This window comes from Rana temporaria, chromosome 2 (genome assembly GCF_905171775.1).
Source record: "Rana temporaria chromosome 2, aRanTem1.1, whole genome shotgun sequence".
Classification (NCBI taxonomy): Eukaryota; Metazoa; Chordata; class Amphibia; order Anura; family Ranidae; genus Rana; species Rana temporaria.
The window spans coordinates 221,572,274-221,586,456 of NC_053490.1; the positions used below are offsets into that span (position 1 = coordinate 221,572,274).

Sequence of the window (14,183 nt, forward strand, 5' to 3'; positions counted from 1 at the left end):
GGGACCAGCGGATTGATCCGGTGGTCTGTACAGACTCACCAGATCAATCCGTCCGCTCCCCTCCCTCGCATGCGTCGTAATGATTCGACGCATGCGTGGAAGTACTTACCTTCCAGCGTCGCGCACGTCGCCGCGTCATCATCGCGGCGACGGCGCGACACGTCACCGCGGATGAATTCCACGCGGATTTTGATCCGATGGTGAGTACAAGCCAACGGATCCAAATCCGGAGAAGGAATCTCCGCTGGAAATGGTCCGGCGGACCGTTTCCTGCGGAGATCCCCTCGTGTGTACGGGGCCTTAGGAGCAAAGCTAAATGTTAGACAACATAATCCTAATTAACAAGAAATCAGCTACAGGTGAGTCTAATTATTCATTAAACAGGTGTCCAGCAGACAGTTGATTATAAAGGGGTGTTAACAAAGAAAACCCCTTTCCATTACATGCTGTCAGCAATGGCACCACATGGAAGAGAAATGTCACATGGTCTGAGAAAGAAAGTAAATACTTTCTTTACACAAGAAAGATGACGGCTACAAGAAGATCCGCAATGCTTTACTTAGTCAGAATATTGTAGCAAAAGTGATACAAAAATGTAACAAAGATGGAACTGCAATCATCTCACAGAGACGTTTAGGCCATCCACGGAAGTTAACTCCTCAACAGGAGCATCTTCTGATGAGAAGGGTTGAAGTAAATTGCCATGCAAGTTCACTGCAGTTAGCAAAAACACTAGAAAGCCAAACTGGGATGATTGTTTCCCGTGACACAATATGGCGTACACTGCAGAGGATTGTCTTGCATGGGTGTCGTCCACGAAGGAAGCCTCTCCTAAAGCCCAAGCACAAAAAGCCTGCCTGGAATTTGCCAGGGCCCATGTCTACGCTAAAAAAGAAGACAACTGGGACTCTGTACTCTGGAGTGATGAGACCAAGATAAATGTTTTTGGAACTAATGGCTTCAAAACTTTATGGCGTTGCAAAGGTGAGGAGTACAAAAAAAATGCATGGTGCCTACAGTGAAACATGGTGGTGGCAGTGCCCTTCTGTGGGTGCTTCTGGTGTCGGAGAGCTGTATTTCATTGATGGTATCATGAATTCACAGATGTACTGCTCTATATTGAAAGAGAAGATGCTACCATCACTCCGTGCTCTTGGTCGTCATGCACTTTTCCAACATGACAATGATCCAAAACACATCTAAGGCCACTGTTGCATTTCTGAAGAACAGGGTGAAAGGGTGAAAGTGATTCAGTGGGCAAGTCTTCTGACCTAAAACCAATCGAACACCTACCCAGTGTGCAAGTTTGAAAATTACTTGCTAAGCTATTGCTATACTTGCCAGGCGTTTACACAATTGCAGCAAGTCCACATTGCATGACTCCAGATGAACTTTCTTTGTAAACATTCTGCAAATCTGCCGCAAGTTCTGGTTACTGTGGCTGAATTTTCATGCTGTAGACTTGCATAGATCTTGCTGTAGACTCACCACTGCAACTTTGCTTTTGATAGAGACTTGCCATGCAAATTTGCTACAAATTGGAAAAGTGTCAACTAGAATTTTTGCTTCAAGTGCTCTGCAAGTGTACAACTTGCCAGTGAAAATGTGCAGCTAGTTAATAGACTTACACACGATCGGAAATTCCAACAACAAATGTTTGTCGAAAAGTCAGACCGTGTGCAGGCTCCATCGGACATTTGAGCCAAAATCCATGATTTTGTTGTTGCAATTTACGATGGTGTTCAACACTGTCACAAATTTTTGGCAAGTTATCCTTGCTACCTGGGTATGGGGAATTCTGAAGAGACAAGTCGTGCATCACTCTCCATCCAGCATCCAGGCTCCAAAAGCGGTCGTTCTTGAAAAATTGAAATCATATGTATGTTGCAATATGTCGCCAACTTGTTAACTTCATGCCTATAAGACTTGGTGCTGTCCTTACAAATCATGAAGGTCAAAATAATAGATGTAATAGTTTTTGTTGTGGGGAGTAGGGATGAGCTTCGAGTCGAACTCATCTTCGACTCGAACATTGCCTGTTCTCCTGTTTGGCGAACAACGAACAATTTGGGGTGTTTGCGGCAAATTCGAAAAGCCGCGGAACACCCTGTTAATGTCTATGGGAGAAATCTAAAGTGCTAATTTTAAAGGCTAATATACAAGTTATTGTCCTAAAAAGTGTTTGGGGACCTGGGTCCTGTCCCAGGGGACATGTATCAATGCAAAAAAAGTTTTAAAAATGTCTGTTTTTTCAGGAGCAGTGATTTTAATAATTGTAAAAGTGAAACAATAAAAGTGAAATATTCCTTTAAATTTCTTACCTGGGGGGGTGTAAAGTTAGCATGTGAAATAGCGCATGTTTCCCTACTTAGAACTATGTCTCTGCACAAAGTGTAATTTCTGAAAGAAAAAAAGACTTTTAAAACTGACTTGCGGCTATAATGAATTGTCAGCTCTGGCAATTCAGAGCGAATTCATTCATAAAAAATAAATAAAATAGCGTGGGGGTCCTCCCAAATTCAATTACCAGGCCCTTCATGTCTGGAATGGATATTAAGGAGAACCCCGCCGTCAATTTAAAAAAAAAATGACGTGGGGTTCCCCCCAAATATCCATTCCAGACCCTTCAGGTCTGGTGTGGATTTTAAGGGGAACTCCACCCCAAATAAAAAAAAATGGCGTGGAGTTCCCCCAAAAATCCACACCAGACCCCTTATCCGAGCATGTTAACCTGGCCGGCCGCAGAAAAGAGGGGGGGACAGAGTGCGCCCCCCCTCTCCTGAACCGTACCAGGCCACATGCCCTCAACATGGGGAGGATGTCCCCATGTTGATGGGGACAAGGGCCTCATCCCCACAACCCTTGCCCGTTGGTTGTGGGGGTCTGCGGGCGGGGGGCTTATCAGAAGAGTTCCCCTTAAAATCCACACCAGACCTGAAGGGTCTGGAATGGATATTTGGGGGAAACCCCACATCATTTTTTTTTAATTGACGGCGGGGTTCCCCCTTAATATCCATTCCAGACCTGAAGGGCCTGGTAATTGAATTTGGGGGGACCCCCACACTATTTTTATATATTTTTTTATGAATGAATTCGCTCTGAATTGCCAGAGCCGACAATTCATTATAGCCGCAAGTCAGTTTTAATTGTTTTTTTTTCTTTCAGAAATTACACTTTGTGCAGGGACAGTTCTAAGTACGGGAAACATGCGCTATTTCACAGGCTAACTTTACACCCCCCCTAGGTGCGAAATTTATAGGAATATTTCACTTTTATTGTTTCACTTTTAGCATTATTTCACTGCTCCTGAAAAAACAGCCGTTTTTAAAACTTTTTTTTGCATTGATACATGTCCCCTGGGGCAGGACCCAGGTCCCCAAACACTTTTTAGGACAATAACTTGCATATTAGCCTTTAAAATTAGCACTTTAGATTTCAAACGTTCGAGTCCCATAGACTTTAATAGGGTTCTAAAGTTCACACGAACATTTGGTGTGTTCGCAAGTTCTGGTGCGAACCGAACAGGGGGGTGTTCGGCTCATCCCTAGTGGGCAGTATTCAATTTTGCATCAATTAATTTGAGTAGAAATTACGATTTTGTAATCTAAGTTATATTATTAACTGTACTTTCATGTAATGAGCTAAACAAATGTTCTATATAACTCAATATTGTCAACATTTTGTAAATTGTTCTTGTGTTCATTGAGATATTGATTAAAATCTTAAAGGAGTTGTGAATGAAATTTTTTTTTTCACCCTATTGCAATCTATGCATTAAGGTGAAAAAAACATCTGGTGTTTTGCTGCCCCCCCCCTCGAGCCCCCGTTTTACTTACCTGACCTGTCGAAAGTCCCGTGCAGTCCCGATATCCTCTTCGCCGCTCAGCCTGGCCGCTGATTGGCTATAACGGATGGATTGAGAGCAGCGCAGCCATTGGCTGGCGCTGCTGTCAATCACATCCAGTGACGCAGCGCGCCGAGGGGCGGGTTGAGTGATACAGTGAGCGGCTATGGCTGCTCGCTGTATAACGGGAGCGCGCTGTAATTACTGACCACCATGTGAGCTCTCGCATGACTGTGGGGAGGACAGAGACAGCCGCCGAGGGACCCCAGAAGACGTGGATCGGGGGCCACTCTCTGCAAAACGAACTGCACAGTGGAGGTAAGTATAACATGTCTGTTATTTTAAAGGAAAAATTATTTTTCCTTTAGTGACCCTTTAAGCCCTGTACACACAATCTGATATCTGATGGAATCTAATCCGATTGATTTTTTCGTCGGATATCCGATGAAGCTGACTTTCATCAGTCTTGCCTACACACCATCAGTCAAAAATCCGACCGTGTCCAACGCGGTGATGTAAAACACTATGACGTGCTGAGAAAAATGAAGTTCAATGCTTCCGAGCATGCGTCGAATTGCTTCCGAGCATGCGTGGATTTTTGACCGATGGAGTTCCACACAGACGATCGTTTTTTTCTATCAGTTTTTTATCCATAGGAAAATTTTAAAACATGTTCTATTTTTTTTCACCGATGGAAAACAAACCGATAGGGCCCACACACAATCGGTTTGTCCAATGAAAACGGTCCATTGGTCTGTTTTTATCAGATAAACCGATCGTGTGTACAGGGCTTTACTTTTTAAAAGGGGTGTACTCATTTAAGCTGACTACTGTACAGTACATATATACACATAAGAAAACCAGACCCGAAGAAAGTAATGAGATATTTTTGCAAACGCGGTATAATTTATTATGTCAAAACCATTGATTTTTTATTTTTATTAACAGATATTTGTGATACTGTATGCATTCATTGAAATAACTAAAATTAAAAAAGAGAATTTCAATTGGTTTTCTTGTTTTTCGTTTCTTGCACTATTTAGCAGTTTGGCCTTTCCCTGCGCTGAAATTTGATAGGGTAAAGCACAAGACACCAGTATCAATAACTACACATCTCATATTGCACATTAATTTTAGAGAGACTACTACTACTCCAAATATTTCTCTACACTGATCCATTATGTAGATGGCTCAATGTAGACAAGTGTTTTAGCCTTGGGAGATACATTGGTTTATTTTAATAAGAATGTCTGTTTATACTTGCCTTATATAATTTATATCAGAATATTAAGTCTATTCAATCTCTATACAGATATTTAGCCCTATATGCTTACAAGCCCCAGAAGAATGATGAGCTGGAGTTGCGTAAGGGAGAAATGTACAGAGTCATAGAAAAATGCCAAGATGGCTGGTTCAAAGGCACATCCCTTCGGACTGGCACATCTGGAGTTTTCCCAGGCAATTACGTTACCCCAGTTTCTAGGTAAGTCAATTTCTATTTCCACCATATAATAACAGCAATTTGCATCGAATGTCACAAGATGTCCTTTAATAATTCCAAAGAAGCTCTACTGCTTGTTATTATCATTCTGTAATAACTGACATACGGTCTTTGACAAAATTACCAAAGAATAGGGTGTAAAGTTGGGTCATTAATAGGCCTTTAATGTATGACATTCCTTATAATAGTGCAGATGGCATTGAAAGCTACAGGAAAACATATGAAAACCTTTGAGAGAAAAATGAAATTACAGCTTATGCAACATGTTTTTCAAACATTTTGAAAGAGTGACATAGTGCAAAGAAGGTGCAAAAGAAAACATAAGTCTTTAGTGCAGTCTTGGGTGCTTTGTGTTTAATTCCCATGGTTCCCCTGTATATTCCCCGTGACCTTTCAATATTGAAATTGAAACAAATAAAATCACCAATAATAAACTAGTGAATAACCCATACATAAATCAATATTGTTATAAATCCATAAAATGTATTAAAAAAAATATATAATGAAGGAAAAATGAAAATCCTTTAAAGTGTTAATAAACCAAAAAATATTGTCCATAAAATTATGCACAAACAACAGACACCCGTCCTACATTTTTATAAATGTTATGGATTTATTACAATATTGATTTATGTATGGGTTATTCACTAGTTTATTATTGGTGATTTTATTTGTTTCAATTTCAATATTGAAAGGTCACGGGGTCAGCGCGATTAAATTTTTTCCACAGTTTTGCTCTTGTATGTTTTGTTTACATGAAAATCTCAGCTCCCAACTGAATAACTGTGACACGGTTCTGCAGTTATTTGTTTTAGTATCTTCTAGCGCAGTTTATTTTTTCTCTTTTTTCCATATTCCACCACATGCTGTAATAGTTGCACACCACAATCACTAGATGTCAGTGACCCCTTTACTTTACAATAAGGAACGTCAACAAGGCTTGTAGGTCTATAGGCTTATCTATGACCTATTCAATTCCTGTTGATTCCTGGTTGCTCTCAGGGGCTTGCTTCTCCCAGTTGCACTCCGGTATGTTCTCCCCAACATAGTAAGCTGCTGCTGAAGACGTTGTTAATGACGAAACGCATCAATATGATATACCCTTAGACAACCCTAATGTAACAGGCGCTCCCTGCGCCATCATAATGCGTTCCGGTGTGGAGCGCATGTGACGACCGTGCGATGATGTCATCGCACGGCGCCGCGTGCGTTCCACAATGGCGCTTTACTTTGAATTAGTGTTGATGCACTACAGCTGCCTTGATGCTATAAACAGAGCGGTGTGCTGACTGCACACCATTCTATTATTGTCAGCCATACCACGCTATAATCAATGGTGCCATCGCTCCCCATGCTGCAAATCTTCACCAAGCTGCCACTCCAGCATTTCTGCTGTTACCTTGGCTACTTCACATTGCCTTTGCTGGGGACAACCTTCAAGACCTTCCTTGCTGACACCCTACACTACGGGATCTCGTACGGGATCTCTCGGATGTCGCTACACTCAAGGCCTGCAAACGGATAAGTAGCAATTGTTTCACTTGTAGTACTATAGGAAGATCTGCTGCATAGATTCCACCTAAAACATATCGATGGAACAACTTCTGCATCTGGACTTATTTTGTATCAAACTCAACCTTTATTGACTATTTGTGGAGTTAATCATAGTGAATTTTTTGACCTATGATGTTATTCCATCTCCTCTATTTCCTGTTGTTTTGGGGTTACCTTGGCTTAAACTGCATATGCCTACTTTTCTCTGGGATCAAGCAACTGTACTTCTGCAATCACTATATTGTAAAAAGACTTGTTATCAAGTTGCTCCACTGCTTCATCTTGCCCCTCAAGAGATACCATTCCAGTACCTTGAATTTTCTGATGTATTCAGTGAAAAGAATGTGGAGACATTGCCTCCTCATAGGATATATGACTGCCCCATTGAATTACTGCCAGGTACCACTATACCTACAGGTAGGATGTATTCTCTATTCTCTATCTATTCTATATCAACCTGAACTTCAACATTTAAATAAATATTTACAGGATAATTTAAAAAAGGGTTTCATTAAACCATCTACTTCTCCTGCCAGTGCTGGTATGTTTTTTGTTACAAACAAAGATAGTAGCCTCAGACCTATCATAGACTATAGAGCCTTGAATAAAGTCACAGCGAAAAATCGCTATCTTCTTCCACTTATTCCTGAATTGATCGAAAGACGACACACTTCTACTGTATTTACTAAACTCGATCTTAGAGAAGCTTATAATTTGATTCGTATTAAATCAGGTGATGAATGGAAGACTGCTTTCTGCACACGTTATGGACTCTTCGAATATACTGTCATGCCTTTTGGGTTGTGTAATGCTCCAGCATCTTTCCAAAGCTTTCTGAATGATATTTTCAGAGACCTTCTCGATATATGCGTAGTTGTATACTTAGATGACATACTCATTTACTCAGATGACTTGATGCAACATCGAAAACATGTCAGATGGGTACTTGCAAGACTTAGAGCTCATGCCTTGTACGCCAAACTTGATAAATGTGTCTTTGAACAAACTACTATCTCCTTCCTTGGCTTTGTCATTTCTCCAAAAGGAATACAGATGGATCAGTCCAAAGTGACTTGCATTTGGAATTGGCCTACACCTACTTGTAGAAAGGCTGTACAGAGTTTTTTGGGCTTCGCTAACTTCTACAGGAAGTTCATAAAACATTTCTCCTTATTGGTGAAACCACTTACTCAACTTACCAGCTCATTGGTAAAATTCACCTGGTCAAAAGCTGCCCAAAACGCCTTTCAACAATTAAAACATCGCTTTACCACAGCCCCAATCCTGCAACTTCCCAATCCTAATTATCATTTTGTATTGGAAGTTGATGCGTCACAATGCGCTTTAGGTGCAATCCTTTCTCAGCGTTCTGCTCCTGATTCTCCACTTCATCCTGTTGCATTTCTCTCAAAAACTTTTGTAAAAAAACAGTGTAGCGCTGGAAATCAAAATGAGTAAAACAATAAACGTAAAAATTGAAAAATACGTGACATTCAAACACCTTCAAAAAAACAATGAAGTGAAAATCTTAGGATATATGCAATTGACATATAATATATTCAAATGGTGAGTGATCAGTGAAAACAATGAGTCCAATGAATCAGCAGATGGAAATCCAGAAAGGAAAGTTCACAATCCAAAAGGAAGCTATAAACATCCAGTGTATATTGAGTAGTTCCAGATAAACGTGAAATCAGCCCATCACCTGATAGTAAAATGGAAGGCTTACCAGAAAGCCTGTGACCGCCCTTCTCAGGGAGGTCAAAACAGGCTTATATGATGAAGTTATCCTGCAGAGCAGCTGAGAAGATCCTCTGTCTCTCACACCTACTATGGCTCCATGCAACCACGGCTCACAGGTCCTTCCAAGGGTATCACAGGTGCCCCTGATGATGTAAGTGTGACGAAACGATCGTCGGGCGACACGCACACGCATTGCGCATGCACGTTTTTTTCTTCCCCATAGGCGGCTTGACGCCAAACGGAGCTACTTTGTTTTATAATTCCTTGCAAGGATATTTTATTACCTCTCGCTGAACACGAAAGTTTGTATTTTATACCCACAATAAACCCTCTAGATTTGTAAACGCCTGCACTATGGAATTCTTTCTCTGTTTCTTTTCCATTGCGGCACACCCACCCCCACTTTGAGTGTGTATTCAACACTATACACACACACCTGTGATACCCTTGGAAGGACCTGTGAGCCGTGGTTGGAGCCATAGAAGGTGTGAGAGACGGAGGATCTTCTCAGCTGCTCTGCAGGATAACTTCATCATAAAAGCCTGTTTTGACCCCCCCTGAGAAGGGCGGTCACAGGCTTTCTGGTAAGTCTTCCATTTTACTATCAGGTGATGGGCTGATTTCACGTTTATCTGGAACTACTCAATATACACTGGATGTTCATAGCTTCCTTTTGAATTTTCCTTTCTGGATTTCCATCTGCTGATTCATTGGACTCATTGTTTTCACTGATCACTCACCATTTGAATATATTATATGTCAATTGCATATATCCTAAGATTTTCATTTCATTGTTTTTTTGAAGGTGTTTGAATGTCACGTATTTTTCAATTTTTACGTATATTGTTTTACTCATTTTGATTTCCAGCGCTACACTGTTTTTTTACATATGTTTTTTTGACTTGTTATCAAGGTTTTAGTGTCTAGCTGCAGGATCCCTCAGGGATTATTAATATTATCCTCAGGGACTATTAATATCATTTTCACTTTATTTCACTTATTCTTTACCAAGCGCAAATTTTCCTATTTCCCTTCCCCTTTTACACTCTCAAAAACTTTGAATACAGCTGAATGTAACTATCCTATTGGTGAAAAAGAATTGCTCGCAATTAAATGCGCCTTGGAGAACTGGCGACACTTACTAGAAGGATCATTACATCCCATAATGATTTATACTGATTATCGTAATCTACAATACCTCAAGTCTAACAAAATCTCTCTTCTAGACAGTCATGTTGGAGTCTCTTTTTTGATAGATTTAGATTTTTTGATTACCTACAGGCCTGGCGCAAACAATGGAAAAGCAGATTCTCTTTCTAGACTTTCAGAACCTGTAGAAGAACCTCCATCCCTTCTTATTCCTTCTCATAAGTTTATACTTGCTAATATCAATCTGAAACACTTACTGTATTTATCGGCGTATAACACGCACAGGCGTATAACGCGCACCCTTACTTTAAGAGGGAAGTTTCAGGAAAAAACTTTCCACAGCCCCCTGCGTATAACACGCAGGCACAGTTTACCTTCTTTTTTCAGGGTAAAAAAGTGAGTGTTATACGCCAATAAATACAGTACTTAAAGTTTGAAAATGCAAGATACTACTATCCCTCATGGCTTAGCGCAAGATGAAGAAGGTTTATTTTACAAGCTTACTCAACTTTTTATTCCTCCTTCTATGGTTAACCATATATTAAAAGTTCTACATGATGCTCCCCTAGCTGGCCATCCTGGAATAGAAAAAATCACTGATCTCATCCAACATTATTTCTGGTGGCCTAACATGACTAGCACCATAAAAGATTACGTACAGACCTGTGAGGTCTGTATAAGATCCAAACATGAAAGAAGACCACCTTATGGATTGTTCATGTCTTTACCTATTCCTACAAAACCTTGGGAAGCATTGTCTTTGGATTTCAAAGTTGAATTGCCTCCTTCCAACGGATATAACACCATCATGGTAATAGTTGATATGCTTACTAAAATGGCTCATTTTATCCCTCTTAAGAAACTACATTCTTCTAAAGAAACAGCACAAACCTTACTGGATCATGTTATTAACCACTTGCCGCCCGCCAATGACAAATTGACGTTGGCAAAGTGGTTGTAATATCCTGAGTGGACGTCATATGACATCCTCAGGATATTGAGCCGCTGCGCACCCCCGGGGGCACACATCGCGGCGATCGTTGTTGCAGGGTGTCAGTCTGACACCCCGTAACACGGATCAAGGTAAAGAGTCTCTCACGGAGACTCTTTACCACGTGATCAGCCGTGTCCAATCATGGCTGATCACGATGTAAACAGGAAAAGCCGGTAATCGGCTTTTCCTCACTCGCGTCTGTCAGACGCTGCTCCTGTGACAGGGGGGGTTTGTGCTGATCTATTATCAGCACAGCCCCCCCGAGGATGCCCACTGGACCACCAGGGATGCAAAAAAAAACACAGGTATGCCACCCTAGACCACCAGGGATGACAATGACACAAAACTTGGATGCCAATCAGTGCCACAATGGATGCCAATCAGTGCCCACAATGGGCATCACTGATTGGCAGGCAATGTTTGGCACTGATTTGCATCCTTTAGTACAACACATACGATAGTGCCCATCTATGCCCATCCGTGCCACCTATCAATGCCCATCCATGCCGCCTATCAGTGCCCATCCATGCCGCCTACCAGTGCCCATCCATGCCACCTATCTGTGCCCATCCGTGCCGCCTATCCCTGCCGCCTATCTGTGCCCATCTGTGCCACCTATCCGTGCCCATCCGTGCCGCCTATCCATGCCCATCCATGCTGCCTATCAGTGCCCATCCGTGCCGCCCATCAGTGCCGCATATTAGTGCCCATCAATGCCACCACATCAGTGCCACCTCATCGGTGCCCATCAGTTCTGCCTTATTAGTGCCCGTCAGTGCAGCACCACCAGTGCCCATCAGTGAAGGAGAAAACGTACTTATTTACAATGTTTTATAACAGAAACAAAAAACAATTTTTTTTTTTTAATTTTCGGTCATTTTTTAATTTTTTTTGCAGGAAATAAATATCCCAGAGGTGATCAAATACCAACAAAAGAAAGCTCTATTTGTGGGTACAAAATGAAAAAAATAATTTAGTTTGGGTACAGTGTAGCAGGACCGCGCAATTGTTATTCAAAGTGCAACAGCGCTGAAAGCTAAAAATTGGTCTGGGCGGGAAGGTGTATAAGTGCCCTGTATGGAAGTGGTTAAACTACATGGTGTTCCTTCACGTCTAGTTTCTGACAGAGGTTCTGGAAGGCCCTGTGTCATATTCTTCAAATAGACCATAGATACTCCAGTGGATATCATCCTCAAACAAATGGACAGACAGAACGAGTAAACCAATGTCTTGAACAATATCTCAGATGTTATTGTACCCATCTTCAGGATAACTGGTCTACCCTCTCCCTCTCGCTGAATTTTCTTACAATAATTCAACTAGTTCTTCTACTCGTTATTCCCCCTTTTATGCAAACTATGGGCCAGATTCACATAGAAATGCCCAGGCGCAGCGTATCAGACCTGGCTCTAAGTCGAATCCAGGAAGATTTAACACAATTATTTGGCGATCCATCACAAACAGAACTGTGACCCAATGTGAGTCCCAGCTCATAGTTTAACCACTTAAGGACCGAACCTCTTTCTGGGATTTGCATTTTTTTGCTAGAAAATGACTTAGAACCCCCAAACATTATAAAAAAATTCTAACACCCTAGAGAATAAAATGGTGGTCTTTGCAATACTTTCTGTCACACCGTATTTGCAGTGGTTTGACAAGCGCACTGGGAAAAAATACACTTTTTTTTAATTAAAAAATAAGACAACAGTAAAGTTAGCCCAGTTTTTTTTATATTGTGAAAGATAATGTTACACCAAGTAAATTGATACCCAAGATGTCACGCTTCAAAATTGCGCCTGCTCGTGGAATGGCGACAAACTTTTACCCTTAAAAATCTACAGGTTACATGTTTTGAATTACAGAGGAGGTCTAGGGCTAGAATTATTGCTCTCGCTCTACTGATCTCAGCAATACCTCACATGTTTGGTTTTATATATGGGCGCTGCTCACATATGTATTCGCTTAGTTTAATAAAAAAAAAAAAAAATCGTCATTATTTTACCTTTTTTTTATTTTTACACTTTTTTTTTTCATGTTTACTTTTATTCCTATTACAAGAGATACGCTACGCCGCCGTATCTTACCTGGCTCTAAGTCGAATCCAGGAAGATTTAACACAATTATTTGGCAATCCATCACAAACAGAACCGTGACCCAATGTGAGTCCCAGCTCATAGTTTAACCACTTAAGGACCGAACCTCTTTCTGAGGTTTGTTGTTTACAAGTCAGCATTTTTTTGCTAGAAAATGACATAGAACCCCCAAACATTATAAAAAAATGCTAAGACCCTAGAGAATAAAATGGTGGTCGTTGCAATACTTTCTGTCACACCGTATTTGCAGTGGTTTGACAAGCGCACTGGGAAAAAATACCCAGTTTTTTAATTAAAAAATAAGACAACAGTAAAGTTAGCCCAGTTTTTTTTATATTGTGAAAGATAATGTTACACCAAGTAAATTGATAATCAAGATGTCACGCTTCAAAATTGCGCCCGCTCGTGGAATGGCGACAAACTTTTACCCTTAAAAATCTACAGGTTACATGTTTTGAATTACAGAGGAGGTCTAGGGCTACAATTGTTGCTCTCGCTCTACTGATCTCAGCAATACCTCACATGTTTGGTTTGATATATGGGCGCTGCTCACATATGTATTCGCTTAGTTTAATAAAAAAACATTTTTTTTCTTAATTATTTTACCTTTTTTTTATTTTTACACTCTTTTTTTTTCGTGTTTACTTTTATTCCTATTACAAGGAATGTAAACATCCCTTGTAAGAGAAAAAAGCATGACAAGACCTCTTAAATATTATATCTGGGGTCAAAAAGACATCAGATCTCATATTTACACTAAAGTGCAATAAAAATAATAAAAAAAAAAATAAAAATGTAATTTGAAAAAAAAAAAGGCCCTTTAAGAGCTCTGGGTGACGAAAGTGACGTTTTGACGCCGCTTCCCCCCCGCAATGATATGGAGACAGGTGGGGGCCATCTTCTCCTCACTCGTCTCCATACCAAGCAGGAGAACAGACCTGATCTCCTCCGCTGCTACTGACCAGCTTCGGTAAGCGCCGGAGGCCACTGTTATCGGAAACCGGACTGCTCACTGAAGAAAAGGATACCGGGGTTATGGCAACTAGCTGCTGCCATAACAAAGATATCCCTTTCCAAAGTACCGACGTATATCGGCGTGAGCTGGTCCGGAAGTGGTTAACAAACTGTGGCCTATATCACTTATCGTTAAAATTACATTGTAATGATCTAAGTTAACTACAGGAAAATATTTTTATCAGTTAAAGAAATTTTGTGTGCTACAGCTTATTTTTTAATGTGGACATACAGTATGAATGTATTAAGGACCATGGGCAGCCTGTCCATTAGGGGAGCCCGGGCGCTGCC

General features: G+C 40.8%; 1 protein-coding gene across 1 annotated transcript in view; it reads left to right on the forward strand.

Annotated features, from left to right (window-relative positions):
- Positions 1–14,183, forward strand: part of SH3RF3 (SH3 domain containing ring finger 3) — a 537,384-nt gene that overhangs the window by 443,391 nt on the left and 79,810 nt on the right. Inside the window, exon 6 of the mRNA XM_040336482.1 lies at positions 5,157–5,327. Within this exon, the coding sequence (XP_040192416.1) occupies positions 5,157–5,327 (171 nt within the window). The remainder of the gene's footprint in view (positions 1–5,156; positions 5,328–14,183) is intronic.